Source organism: Penicillium antarcticum (assembly GCF_028974205.1).
Source record: "Penicillium antarcticum strain IBT 31339 chromosome Unknown utg000009l_segment0_segment0, whole genome shotgun sequence".
Taxonomy (NCBI): Eukaryota; Fungi; Ascomycota; class Eurotiomycetes; order Eurotiales; family Aspergillaceae; genus Penicillium; species Penicillium antarcticum.
In genome coordinates, this window is record NW_026695307.1 from 3,961,225 (window position 1) to 3,974,574 (window position 13,350).

General features: G+C 48.7%; 8 protein-coding genes across 8 annotated transcripts; 7 read left to right on the forward strand and 1 right to left on the reverse strand.

Moving 5' to 3' along the window:
• Positions 1–624: 624 nt before the first annotated feature.
• N7508_009852 (putative MFS monocarboxylate transporter) lies at positions 625–2,102 on the reverse strand (the record flags this gene model as incomplete). Its single annotated transcript, XM_058467914.1, has 5 exons — positions 625–778; positions 828–925; positions 973–1,746; positions 1,815–2,031; positions 2,083–2,102. 5 exons carry the CDS (start codon positions 2,100–2,102, stop codon positions 625–627), a joined length of 1,263 nt encoding a protein of 420 aa, XP_058315760.1.
• A 366-nt stretch (positions 2,103–2,468) lies between these two features.
• On the forward strand, positions 2,469–4,667 carry N7508_009853 (transcription factor domain-containing protein; the record flags this gene model as incomplete). Its single annotated transcript, XM_058467915.1, has 2 exons — positions 2,469–3,532; positions 3,593–4,667. The coding sequence occupies 2 exons, from the start codon at positions 2,469–2,471 to the stop codon at positions 4,665–4,667; spliced, it is 2,139 nt and encodes a 712-aa protein (XP_058315761.1).
• Positions 4,668–4,984: 317 nt separating this feature from the next.
• On the forward strand, positions 4,985–6,010 carry N7508_009854 (uncharacterized protein; the record flags this gene model as incomplete). Its single annotated transcript, XM_058467916.1, has 1 exon — positions 4,985–6,010. One exon carries the CDS (start codon positions 4,985–4,987, stop codon positions 6,008–6,010), a length of 1,026 nt encoding a protein of 341 aa, XP_058315762.1.
• A 250-nt stretch (positions 6,011–6,260) lies between these two features.
• N7508_009855 (cupin domain-containing protein) lies at positions 6,261–6,830 on the forward strand (the record flags this gene model as incomplete). Its single annotated transcript, XM_058467917.1, has 1 exon — positions 6,261–6,830. The coding sequence occupies one exon, from the start codon at positions 6,261–6,263 to the stop codon at positions 6,828–6,830; it is 570 nt and encodes a 189-aa protein (XP_058315763.1).
• A 532-nt stretch (positions 6,831–7,362) lies between these two features.
• Positions 7,363–7,914, forward strand: N7508_009856 (cupin domain-containing protein; the record flags this gene model as incomplete). Its single annotated transcript, XM_058467918.1, has 1 exon — positions 7,363–7,914. One exon carries the CDS (start codon positions 7,363–7,365, stop codon positions 7,912–7,914), a length of 552 nt encoding a protein of 183 aa, XP_058315764.1.
• Positions 7,915–8,225: 311 nt separating this feature from the next.
• Positions 8,226–9,888, forward strand: N7508_009857 (putative aromatic-L-amino-acid decarboxylase; the record flags this gene model as incomplete). The annotated part of the gene is made up of 3 exons (XM_058467919.1): positions 8,226–8,274; positions 8,332–9,262; positions 9,324–9,888. The coding sequence occupies 3 exons, from the start codon at positions 8,226–8,228 to the stop codon at positions 9,886–9,888; spliced, it is 1,545 nt and encodes a 514-aa protein (XP_058315765.1).
• A 292-nt stretch (positions 9,889–10,180) lies between these two features.
• Positions 10,181–11,309, forward strand: N7508_009858 (SDR family oxidoreductase; the record flags this gene model as incomplete). The annotated part of the gene is made up of 3 exons (XM_058467920.1): positions 10,181–10,200; positions 10,248–10,485; positions 10,545–11,309. 3 exons carry the CDS (start codon positions 10,181–10,183, stop codon positions 11,307–11,309), a joined length of 1,023 nt encoding a protein of 340 aa, XP_058315766.1.
• Positions 11,310–12,110: 801 nt separating this feature from the next.
• On the forward strand, positions 12,111–13,264 carry N7508_009859 (uncharacterized protein; the record flags this gene model as incomplete). Its single annotated transcript, XM_058467921.1, has 2 exons — positions 12,111–12,568; positions 12,622–13,264. The coding sequence occupies 2 exons, from the start codon at positions 12,111–12,113 to the stop codon at positions 13,262–13,264; spliced, it is 1,101 nt and encodes a 366-aa protein (XP_058315767.1).
• Between the last annotated feature and the right edge of the window lie 86 nt (positions 13,265–13,350).

Below are 13,350 nucleotides of genomic sequence, written 5' to 3' on the forward strand. Positions count from 1 at the left end.
ACCGCAGCAACGACAGCCTACGAGCGGCTTGATCAGCGGCTGGCTAATACCGCTTCGAACTGTAACACACAAAGTTTGAATTGGCCAAGAAACCCTTTACCAACGCGAAGCCCAGATCTCAGTTAGCACCCGTAATGAAGACAACAGTGGGAGCCATGATAGCGTAGTATATAGGTCATAAATGTAAAGGATTGAGACAAATTGAATCATGATATTGAACTCTGGCAGCAAGATCGATACATATACCACTGGATGCCTATTCCTTATTATACTGGCCAAATTATTTCGTAGCACAACTTCTTTTCGCATTAGAATCTAGGTGTTTATCTAGGGTCACGCATATGGTCACCGTGTAACGCACTCAGAATGAGATAACTTTTCCATGATCGTTCGAGACGCTGCCAAGGAAGGCACGGCTAGAAATTGAGCAGATTATAATATGTTTCAGAAAGCAGGTGTTGAAGCGCTATTTTGTGCTTATTCCTGGGCGTGGATATGCAGACCCCATTGGCCAAGAATGATGCCCGAGTCTGCTCCGAAGAAAGCCCAGGCATGCATTATGAAGATCCCCACATTTTCTCCAGTTCCGGCCCCACATTCCATTCCTAGTCAAATGCACAAATATCAGACGATCGCTCGAAGTTGCTTCTTTTGTACCAAACGAGCAGCAATCAAGAAAATGCCACCTAGAAGTAATGATACGCCAGAGAAGAGTGACAATGAAAGATACCCGTATTTCTCAGAAAGAGCACCACTAATGGGTACATTGGCCATAGCACTGTGATTTTGTCAGAATATACAAAACTACCTCGAGCAAGGGATCTTACGATAGAGCTGTAGAACCTGAAACGCTTCCAATGGCTAGACCGAGAGTATTTTTGCTGGCAACCTGTGCAGCACAGGCTTGCTGTAGAGATAGAATACCCTGAGCGAAGTTAGTCTGTATTTTCGGTGATAGGCAAGGCAACTCACGCCAGAAGCAAAGCCATAAGCAGCACACCAGATCACAAGTCCAGCAACGGACGTCACTTTAGTCCAGCACAAAGCCACAATTCCTGCACTTATGGTCGCCAAAATGCAGCAGTTGAACTTTCCGTACTTATCAGCGACGATACCCGGAAGAATCCGACCAAAGAATGAAGTGCCGTTCACAATCGAGACAGTATAGAAAGCCAAAGTTGTAGAAAACCCTTTCTCCACAGCATATAATGTTGTGTAGAAAAATGGGGAGAACATCCCAAAATAAGTTACGAACATGGCAAGACACAATAATTGCAGCGAGCGCTGTTTGAAGAAATCCAAGGCCTCTGCCTTATGACTCCGCGGTTGAATGTCTGGATCCGGATTCTTCTCGTTATTCAATCTTTCGCATGTCTCACTTTCTGCGCTCCGCGGTGCCATTGGGGATTTGGCAACAGAGCAAGAGAATATGAAGCAAGGTATCATGATGAAGCCAACGATTCGCATAGTCCATGGGAAGCCGATACTAGGACTTTCAAGTAGTCTGTCAATAGCGATGGGCCAAATAACACCCCCGAGGGATGAGCCTGCAAGGACGATGCCCATGGCAGCTGCGCGTTTGATTTTGATGTATTTTCCGACCAGTGCGAGCATGGGCCATGTTACCAGAGCCATGGAGATCCCCAACAAAACCCCTTGTGCAAGTAGAAATTGGTAGAACTCCTGGCAAAGTGAAATCATCATAATTGAAAAGACGGTACCGATGGAGCCACTGTAAACCATAAGCTGTACGTACGATATGAGGTAAGCTTCGTCTCTGTATCGCTCAGATAGTCAAAATAGATCAATTTCACCTTTGGTCCAAATATGTCAAGCATTGCGCCTGCCCCAATAGAAATTGAGAAGAGGAAGAATATTGAAATAGCTCCAAGCCATGCAATGGTAGATGATGAACTTGATGAAAGCTGGTTCCTGCCATAGTATTCCTCAAAGATACCGAACGAGTTCATGAACCCGATGGTGCAGAACAGACAAGTAAAGGCCCCGAATATGACGAACCATGCCCGATGCCTTGGAATGTGAGCTTTTAGTATCATCAGTTTAGAGGTGAATTCAGCTCACATGTATTCAGTAGATGCCATTTCTCCGTCTCAACTTGGATGGCTGTTGGTATCTGCCGGCGAGCAATAGATCTTGAAAAGCTGGAAGTTGAAAACATTGCAAGAATATTAATACTTACGTTCATCTAGACTATCTGCATCTGCAAGGGAAAAAATGCTTCACCGGAGCCTCCGAGGGTCTCCTGCTGCTCAGAGTTGCTTGTTGGAATGAGAATTTGGCTATGTATGGTCAACGAATCAGGCTTAGTGTCCACCGGAGTCTCCACGGACCTTCCGACCATTGTGACTACATTCCCAACAATTGCCACAGGGCATATTCTCATGTCGCGTCGCGTCGTTTCTGATTTCATCGGTTTGTTCTGGTTCTCTTATTGTTAGTGCAATACAATGAAGCGAAAGCCGAGCGCTGAGACCCAATTTGGAAGTGCTGGATCGCCTCCGAAGAAGCAGCCTCGACAGGACCCTGTTTCCTGCGAGTCCTGCCGGAGGAAGAAATCCAAGTGTGATAGGGGATATCCTTGCGGTAACTGTGCTATGCGCAAGCTTGAATGTCTTTATAGTACCGGTGGCTCAGGGGTAATGAAATCCGGGAGCCACACAGAGGAGAGACCTACGTTGGACAACATCAGGCTTGAGCCACCTCTAACTGTGCAACGAAGTATCCGAATTGACTCAGAAACGCAACAAAGCAATCGAAACGAGCCTCTTTTGACGGCAGACTGGCTTGAGACTATAGTCATGGGGCATCGTGTACCGAGCGCGATTCCTGCCCCGTTGAGAGCAGAGCTCTCCCAAAATCAACAAAGCGAGCATTCATCTCTACGCCAGAACACAGTTCCTGGCGTGCAATCTGCTATGATTCGACGTGATCCAATAGCCGCGCGTGAGAATCCAGCTACAGTTCATCTGCCATCATATCTGCCCCCGAAGGCCGAAGCGTTGAGCCTGTTTCGATATTACTGCAACTATCTCGATTTCCAGTACCATCTTATCATACAAAGTCAGGTTGAACGACAAATTGAAACGATTTATGAGCAAGTCGCCTGCAACGAGAGCATAAACTTTGGTTACGCTGCCTTGCTGTTCAGTATAGTTGCCTCGGCCATCTACTACAAACTTTTGATGGAATCATCAGAATATGCAGACCTCTGTAGCCAGGAGACAACATTTCTAGCAGGAGCCGCGCTGATTCAAGGCAATTATATCGCGTATCCGACCATCGAAGGTCTACAGGCAACTATGATAATTGGACATTATCTGTCCAACATGAATTTACCTCCTTCTGTGAGCTCATTCTGTGTGCACAGGTCATTTATGAGCCAAGCAACCAGTATGCGACTGCATCTCGTGGATTCAAGTCGATCTGTAGATGAACGCGCAGCAAATGGATCCGACAAAACCAATGTTGAACTTAGGCGTCGGCTGTGGTGGGATCTCGCCACGTACGACTGGTAAGCCTCAGATATGGAGATTTTTTTTCGTGAATTTGCTGATTGCTGATCATTTATAAGGCTATTAGGTTTCCTTAGTGGTCCTCAGGAAGGGACATACACCGTCCAACCCCAGCATATGAAAGTGCGGGAGCCGTTGAATGTTGACGACAAGGACATTGAACATGCCGAGGCTGGGCTGCCTCTTTCCTCTCCGACCGACATGTCCTATAGTCTTTGTCGAATGAGGTTGGCTGTTGTATGCCGTCACATAGTGGACGAAACCGCAGGATACCATCTGAATGGACAAGAAGTACCATACGAGAAGATACTTGAGCTTGATCGGGAACTTCACAAAGCTTGCGCTGGGATTCCGAGCTTTTTCCGTTTCGATCAAATCTCCCGACGTGAATTCGCGACGCTCTACCGCGAGCGCCCGACTTTAGCATGGCAACGATCCATCGTTCAACAAGGCTATCACTCCCGACTCTGTCGCTTGCATCGCCACTATTTCGTGCGTGGATCCAAAGACCCTCGTTACTCCTATTCTCATGTAATATCGCTTCAATCCGCTCGCAAGATTCTTGAGGTCAAGCGCATGATGGATGAACAAGAGCCCGTGTTTACTCCACATAGTTCGATGATATGGTCAGTCATGCACCACGTTTTCATGGCAGCTGTCATTCTTCTGATTGATGTCTGCTTCAACTGGGACGATATACTGGCAGAAAAAAGGAAAGAGGAAGTCCTTGATGCGTGTCGCATGTTGAGTAGGGCACAACAATCTTCACCAATTGCCCGCGAAGGGATAAGTGCGATGATGGACATTTTGCGAAAACATTGCAAGCAAGAAAAGAGGCCTATTTCTAGTGGCTCACATGCAGATCCCCCTGCATCTTCTATCTCAAATGTCACAGCAAATTTTTCACAAGCGGATCTTGTTACGGCTACTTCCCTGGGCCCAAAAAGAGTCTGTTTTGCCCCACAAGTCTCTGATTGTCAACCGATACTGCTGTCAGAATCGGTTTCAGATCCGTTGCCTCTAGAGGACATGTGGACGGAGATGCTTGATGGCACCGCGTACACGGAGCTAGAAACACCGGACTGGACAGATTTATTGACCGAATTGACAAACGTCACTATGCCATGTGAATAATGAGCAATCTCCTAGTTCCTTTCGTTTCATGGATTGAGGCCCGAAGTTCCTTCCTTTGTTTGAAAATGACCGTGTGACACGTCAAAACGCCTGCAGCCTGTCGATCTTTTCAGTCAAGGGATGTAATGCGGAGATCTTGTGGTAATCGGTTTGCCTGGTTGGACCGTCTCTTCACCGATGAGGCTCTGCGCCAAAGTAAACAATCTGACATCACATGATGTTATTATCCTATGGCCTAAGCTCCGCCGTTTGTTTTTATATCGTCTCCTGGAAGATATCTTGATGAAGTAAGGTTTCGCGACTCTTTCCAGAACACTATGTCTAACGAGAACACTGCGCCTGAATTTACGGGTTCTCAACCAAATCCCGACATCCAATCAATCGTCAACCGCATCAAAAATGGTCAAGCCAAGCGAATCGTCGTCTTAACAGGCGCCGGTATCAGTACCGGCGCAGGGATCCCAGACTTCAGATCCCCGACCACAGGACTCTATGACAAGCTGGCGCCACTGAGACTCCCATACCCAGAGGCGATCTTCCATATCAGCTATTTCAAGCACACACCCGAGCCATTTTACGCGATTGCAATGGCAAGACACCCGGGCAATCTCAAGCCAACGGTGACTCATGCATTCCTAGCATTACTAGCCAAGAAGAACCTTCTGCACTTTCTTTTCACTCGGAATATCGACGGTCTTGAACAAAATGCTGGTGTCCCGGAAGACAAAGTCCTCTGGGCGCATGGTAACTGGAAGAATCAGCACTGTGACAAATGCAAGGCGCATTATCCTGATGATCTTATGAAGAAAGTTATTGGGGCGGGCGAGGTGCCTTATTGTCTGCAGGGCGGATGTGGTGGTGCAGTGAAGCCTGACGTTGTGTTCTTTGGGCAGGATCTCCCAGCGGAGTTTGAAGAAAGACAAAAGGAGGTTCATGAGGCGGACCTGATGCTTGTGATGGGAACGAGCGCTCCTTGCTCGGGTTTGCCGCGCTCGGTTAGAGAGGGGATTCCACGCGTTTTGATCAATAATGAAAAAGCGGGTGATTTTGGAAGTCGGGAAGAGGATGTTTGCATTATTGGCACGTGTGACAATGGTGTTCGTCAGTTGGCCGATGCGTTGGGTTGGAGGGAAGAGTTGGAGACTCTCTGGTCTGACGCAGTCGCTGCTAAGAAAGATGAAGAATTTTTTGAAAGCGGCCCCAGTCTGGAAGAATGCATCGAGCGATATGCTGGTACTCTACATACTAAGATGAAGATATCGGAGGGGCACAAGCGAATGTTGGAAGGTCATCTTAGCAACAAGCTAAGCCAGATGATGTACAAGAAGCTTGATTTGAACTGATTTTAATGCCTGCGTGAGATTGCCTCTGTTTTACTCATGCTTATAACGTCGTTTTCTGACGCTGGTGGTGTAGTGCTTGTCAGGTTCTTCTCAACATTGGAACCAAACTAAGCATAAAACCTCTATTTTATAGAATGATGCCACTATGATGTGATAGGATTTCTCAATCACCATTCATGTCCAAATCTATCCATTATGCTCTTCCTTCCAAAATACTTCTCTTCTCCAATGCCATCTCTAGTGTCTCACTATGCTCTCATACAAAAAGAACGACCTCCCCTACATCCACCGCTATATCACAACCCACAATACGGAAGGCGAAGCGGTGTTTCTTCCTCATGCACAGGTACCCGATTATCTCCCCTCAAAGCCGGCCGGGGAAGATGGCGAGATTGCCCTTCTATACGCTACAACTAGTATGCCAGTATCCGTCGATGACGAAGCCGATGTAGCCATGTACGACGAGTTCCTGCATCAACCACCGGGCATTACAACCGATGGAGGGACAGTTTTCCGGATGATCGATCTCCGTCCTGGAAAGGCCACGCCGATGCATCGGACTGTCAGTGTTGACTATGGCGTGATACTTGAAGGAGAGGTGGATCTCGTGCTGGATTCGGGTTCGAAGAGGCACATGCATCGTGGTGATGTGAGTGTGCAGAGAGGTACGGCTCATTCATTTCGGAATAGGAGTGATAAGAAGTGGTGCCGGATGTTGTTTGTTTTCTTGCCAATGAATAAATTGACAATCCGAGGCGAAGAGTTGGGAGACGAGGTGTACGAAGATGACTACGACAAGCCGGATAAAAAAGATGACTAGATATCTTGTCAGATGAAACGAGACTTGCCATTAAAGCATTCTCTCATGGCCTTAGACAATACATTCATCACGTCTCTAATCCCTCTTGGCTCAAATCTGTAATTTTTGTACCCTTGGGTTCTAGATCGGCTTGTTTTGAAAGACTGAGGTAGTACTCTTTCATCTCTCACTTCACTCCGTCCAATCTAGCTTAGTACAATCATCGGCCTCGTCAGCTTGAACGAACGAGACTAAATGATAGAAATTTATAAGCTGTACTTCGAAGCTCCAATCAATTGTCGTGCTTTATGGCATGTTGAGGGTTTTGGCCCCCATATTATAAATCTCGAGATTATCAATCAGGTCGACAACATCCACCTAGCTGCGCACAGAAGCCATTGGAATGAAATCTCAATAGATAGCATAGTTGTAGATAAGGTGTTAAACAACTATATAAGATGGCGCTGTATCGCGCAATTAAACAGTAGCACAAACAGCAATTCTTCAGATACCTCTACCTGACAAGCCACCATTCCACACCACCAATTCAAACATGGACGCTCCAATTCGTCGCGTTGTTGCAAGTCACGATTCCCAAGGCAAGGGACATTTTGCCTCGGACGAAATTATTACGCCTTATGATCCCAAAACCGCACCAGTCTTCTCTACGCCAGGCCCCGACTCTGGATTTGGCGTCATCCAAATCCACCGATCGCGCGGGTTCCCAGTGGACAATCTGAAGACGGTCGCCGATCCGCCTAAGTCCCTCGTCCCGCTCGCCGATACTAAGGGACCTTCTTGTCGTATCCTCGACCTGCCCCCTGCCGACGCAGGATGGTTCCACCGCACGCTAAGCTTGGATTACGGTGTCGTTTTGTCTGGCACTGTTGGATTCATCACTGACGGTGGTGAAGAAAGGATTTTGAATCAACACGATGTCATTGTCTGTCGGGGTGTGAACCATGAATGGGTCAATCGGGGCAAGGACGTTGCTAGAATCTTCGTGGTGGTTGTTCCTAGTAAAGAGATTGTGTTGGAGGATGGAACTAGATTGGAGAAGTCTCTCGCTGGAGATATCTATGATCCGGAGGAAGAGGAGGATTGAGTCACATGTTGAAGAGCCTCACTGGGTAGCTCTACCGTAGATGAGCCTCATACACTTTTGTAAAGTCCTCGGAATGACGGAACGTTCCTCGGAAAGAAAATTTCCGACGGAATTAATTCCCCCCACGCCTTGTGCTTGACACGCCTAATTCCCCGTCTTTTCATTGACAGCTTTTGATTTTCCTCTCTGTTCTCCCTGCATACGCCTCCACGAGCCATCCCTTAGCTAGTATATCTGGATATCTGGCTGTTCCATCCCGACTATCAATTGCCCCACTTCCCCGCGGCGCAGACATTTAATTGACGTGCAGCATGGATCGCAACCAATTTCGTGATGCGGCTCACTCAGCCATTGATGACAGTATGGGCTATATACCAGTAGCTAAATAGATCTTCATTCTGACCTACAATTTCCCAGTCGTCAAGTACTTCGATACAGTCCCCGAGCGAAGAGTTCTCCCCGCCGTCGACCCCGGATATCTTCGTCCTCTGATCCCCGAGAACCCTCCCGATGAGCCAGAAGACTGGGCCCAGATTCAGGAAGATGTTGACACAAAGATCAAACCCGGCTTGACCCATTGGCAATCCCCGAACTTCATGGCATACTACCCAGCCAGCGTCACATACCCCAGCATTCTAGGCGAGATGTACTCGGCTACCTTCACCGCACCAGCATTCAACTGGCTCTGTTCTCCAGCATGTACAGAAATGGAAACCATCGTGATGGACTGGGTTGCCAAGGCCCTAGCATTGCCCGAATGCTTCCTAAGCACATCCGAGACACATGGTGGAGGTGTAATCCAGAACAGTGCCAGTGATGCAATCGCGACGATTATCGTCGCTGCACGAGAGAGGCGTGTTCGGGAGGTCTTGCTTGCAGAGGGTCTGAAAGAGGGTACGCCCGAGTATGAAGACCGGAAGTTCGATGTCCAGGGCAAGCTCGTTGCCATTGCCAGTGATCAAACCCACAGCAGCGGAGCTAAGGGAGCTCTAATTGCTGGTACTCGCTTCCGTAGCGTGACTGCCAGGCTAGAAGATAACATGGAGATGACTGGACCGCGTCTCCGGGAGGTCCTTGAGAAGTGTGATAAGGATGGACTTACCCCGTATCACCTTACTATGACCATGGGTACTACCAACTCCTGCAGTGTGGATCGCTTTGCAGAGCTCAAGGCTGTACTGCAGGAGAAGCCCCACTGGCAGCGCATCTGGGTGCACATCGATGCCGCTTATGCTGGTGCTTCGCTTGTCGCGGATGAGTGGCAGTATATTGCAAAGGACTTTGCGGAGGGTGTTGACAGTTTCAACATGAACATGCATAAGTGGCTGCTAGTCAACTTTGATGCCAGGCAAGTATCGCTGGATTTGGCGGGATCTCTTTACATGCTCTCTGATTCTAACTATTACCAGTGTCCTCTACGTTCGGAATCGCTTGGATCTCACTAATGCCCTTGATATCACACCAACCTACCTGCGCAACCCATACTCCGACATGGGCACAGTGATTGATTACAGAAACTGGTCAATTTCCCTCGGTCGTAGATTCCGCGCATTGAAGATCTGGTTCGTCATGCGAAGCTACGGTCTCAACGGCATGAAAGCGCATATCCGCAAGACGATCGGCTTTGGTGATATCTTTGCCGACTTGGTGCGCAGTCGCTCTGATCTGTTTGAGATTGTGACGAAGCCCGGTTTCGCTTTGACTGTTTTCCGTTTAAGAAACCCTCAATCTTCATTTAACGGGGCTAATGGCACATCTGAGCGCGCTGTTCAGGATAAAGGGGCTGATACTCTGACTAAGAAAGTGTATGAGTTGATCAACTCGCGAGGAGAGATCTTCATCACATCCACTGTCATTGATGGTGTTTATGTGATCCGTGTTGTGAGTGCCAATCCTCTAGCTGAGGAAAAGAACGTTCGCAATGCATTTGATATTGTGCTTCGCACCACCGAAGAGGTGCTGCAGCAAAAGTGAATAGACTTTGGCGGGTTTCAATGGAGAGTTTCATTATAGATGTGGTCTGCAGATGCTGCCACTTGACAGAACATTTGAACTCTTACATGCCCAGACGGATTAGACCATTTCATAACAGAACAATACATACTCTACTCCATACCATTTCTCCCCCACACTAGATGCCACCGCGTGGGGAACCAAATCCCACTTCCTCGCAGTAACTCCGAGTCGGTTCCCCATGCGGGGTTGCCCCAATATTGTCTCAATAGACACAGCGTTGACAGACATCATCTCACATATCTCGATCGAAATGTCTGCACAGAAGCCTTCGTATGTATGACCAGTGCTGTCACATCAATCAAAGCTCACAATCGCAGATATGTTCTCGTCACCGGCGCCACAGGATTCATCGGCGCTCATGTCGTCGATAACCTCTTGGCTCGCGGATTTTCAGTCCGGGGATCAACAAGATCCAAGGCAAAGGGAGATCAGATGAAGGCAGCGCGTCCTCAATATGCCTCTCAGCTCGATTGGGTCGTTGTAGAAGACTTCACCAAGATCGGAGTGTTCGATTCTGTGATGGATGGCATTGATGCAGTCATCCATGTAGCAAGTGTATGCCCCCCATCCCCAAATCTCTTTCTAGAAACAACACAAGCTAATTCGTAAACTAGCCATTCTTCTACGACACAACAAATAACGAACAAGAACTCGTCCTACCAGCAATCAACGGCGTGAAATCTATCCTTTCAGCCTCAGCCAAACAAGGTTCAAACATTAAGCGTGTCGTCATGACCTCCTCCTTCGCCGCCGTAGTGGACGTGAACACAACCCCACCAGCAGGCTTCACCTACACAGCAGCCGACTGGAATCCCCTAACATACGAAACCTCAATCTCCCCAGAATCAAACTCAGTAGTCGCATACCGCGGCTCGAAGAAATTCGCCGAAAAAGCAGCCTGGGACTTTGTGCGGGACCAAAAAACCTCCTTCGACCTAGTAACTCTCTGCCCACCAATGGTCTTCGGCCCAGTCGTGCACCCAGTGCCTACCGTGGCACAACTCAACGAATCCAACTCCGTCCTCTGGAGTGTAGCAGCCGGCGCGGACCCTTTACCTGGTGCTCGAGTCCCTGCTTGGATTGATGCGCGCGATCTTGCAGAGGCGCATGTTCAAGCGTTGCTTACTCCCGAGGCAGGGGGAAAGAGGTTTATTCCTGCTTCGTCGGAGCCATTCTCTTATGAGCTTGCGGCGGATATTATTCGGGGGGAGTTTGAGTGGGGCAAGAAGAGTGTTACTGGAAACTATAAGATGGGCGAGAAGCCGGTTGCTTCTTATGGGGTTGATGGGGAGACTGTGAGCAAGGAATTGGGGGTTGAGTATCGACCTTTTAGGGAGACTGTTGTTGATTTGGTGGGGCAGATTAAGGCGCTTGCTTAGATGCTTAGATATTTATATCTGGGTAGGTGTGTGATTACATGGAGCTCGAGTCTATACCCTAAGTTAACTTATTTATTCTGCTTAATAATCGGCTTTACGCTTTACTGTCGGAGGTCGGGAAATGGCTGCCGACGCCGTGCCGGATCAAACTATTGGAGGCGTTGAGGCGTCGGGAAGTGGATAACTGCATGAAACCTGAGTTTGACGTAGGCATCTTCTCTGAGTTGACAGTGTCCATGTACACTGTCAAATTGAGTCCAACTCGTCGCACTACTCCTGATACTCCGCCAAGGCCTGAAACAGGACCCACGCGTGAAGAATCCTCCCTTGATACAGTATATGACGGCATGTCCAAGATGAAGCGATGTCACCCTTCTCCGCAGATTTCATTTCGGGGACGGATGAATGTAGTCGACGTCCGAAGAAGATCCCTGCTATACAAGCCATAGCGGACCGGGAGAAGATTCGGCAAAGATTAATGCCGATCAGCTCTAGTGGATCCAGTCGACGCAAGCTCAGTCGAAGAAGTCATCGTCGGATCGCTTGGATACCGGCCCTGACGATTTGTCGATCCGGAATTGCCGAGCTATTCTCAAGCCGATTTCTCCTTTCATCCAGATATTGATGCCAAACTGGCGAAGGGTGGAGAGGAAAGAGGAACTTTGTGGATCCACGCCGTTCGTCTGTTCCTGAATAATCTTCTTTTAGTCTATTTGACCGCGGCATTTCCGAGTTCTCCTTTGTTATATAGCACGCATACCCAAGGACCGGGACGTGCAATTTGAATATCCACCCTTCAAGATGTTGAAATCCTCTCTTTTGCTGTTGGCCTCGTTTAGTGCTGGCCTTGCTCAGTCGGCCACCCTTGAAGAGCTTTACCTTGAGAATGCGCCCTCTTCTCCGCGCCCCTATGTCATCCCGCATTATGCCAACTCGCATGCTGTCACTGTTGGGGACCAGCTGTACCGCTTCACCGTGACTGGTCCTTCTTCTGGTTATGCCTTCACTTTGATGAGCACAAATGCGCCCTCCAGTGGTTCATTGGGTGTCTTGCCGCACATTCACCAGAAACACTATGAAAACTTCTTCAACTTCAAGGGCCGTTTCCAGCTTTGGGCCCAGAAGGATTCGAATGAGCAACAGGCACGTTTGCTCACTCAGGGTGACTACGGATCAGTCCCTAGGAATACCACCCATACCTTCCAGATCTTAGATCCCGACACTGAGATGGTCGGCGTCATTGTCCCTGGTGGCTTTGAGTAAGAATTCATATACATCAAACCCCACTAGAGATATACTAACCTATATCCAGAGATCTGTTCTATGCCCTCGGAACAAACTACACCTCGGGCACCGACACCCCCTATGTTCCTGCCCACTCCAACAGCTCTTCCTCGCCAGACTCCAGCGTCATTTCTTCATTGCAAAGGTTTGATGTCTACGCCAAGCTCGACTTTGAGCCGCGTCGCGATTTCGTCAACGGCACTGCTCCCATTGACAACTCCGAATGGCACACCGGCGACAACTCCCTCGGCACGCCAGCTCAGCCCTATTTCATTGCCAACAACTACGGCCCCAAGTACCTCAACTCCAAGTTCGGATACCAGGTCATCCAGCCTCTGGTCACTCCTGCCCAGGCTCAGGATACCAATTACACTCTCTCGACTATTTCGCTCAGCCGCCAGACCAAGGACAATGCTCCCACTTACACTCTGCCTGGTGCTGCCGCCTTTGAGGTTCTCGAGGGTGTGCTCATGATCAAGATCGGCGATTACCCGGTCGCTACCCTTTTCATGGGTGACGTAGCCTTCATTCCCGTCGGTGTCTCGTTCACCTACTACTCCCAGGTGGCCTTCACAAAGGTCTTGCACGTCAGCAGCGGTAGCAATGGCGTCGATTCGCAGCTCATCCAGAGTGGAAAGAGCTGGAACTATCCCACTTTCCCCCAGTACTAAGCCGAAGCACGGAGTAGTGATGTCAATATAGACATAGACATACATTGAGTGTCGAGCCTCAGACCCCTCGATTCATGCTTAGTTTT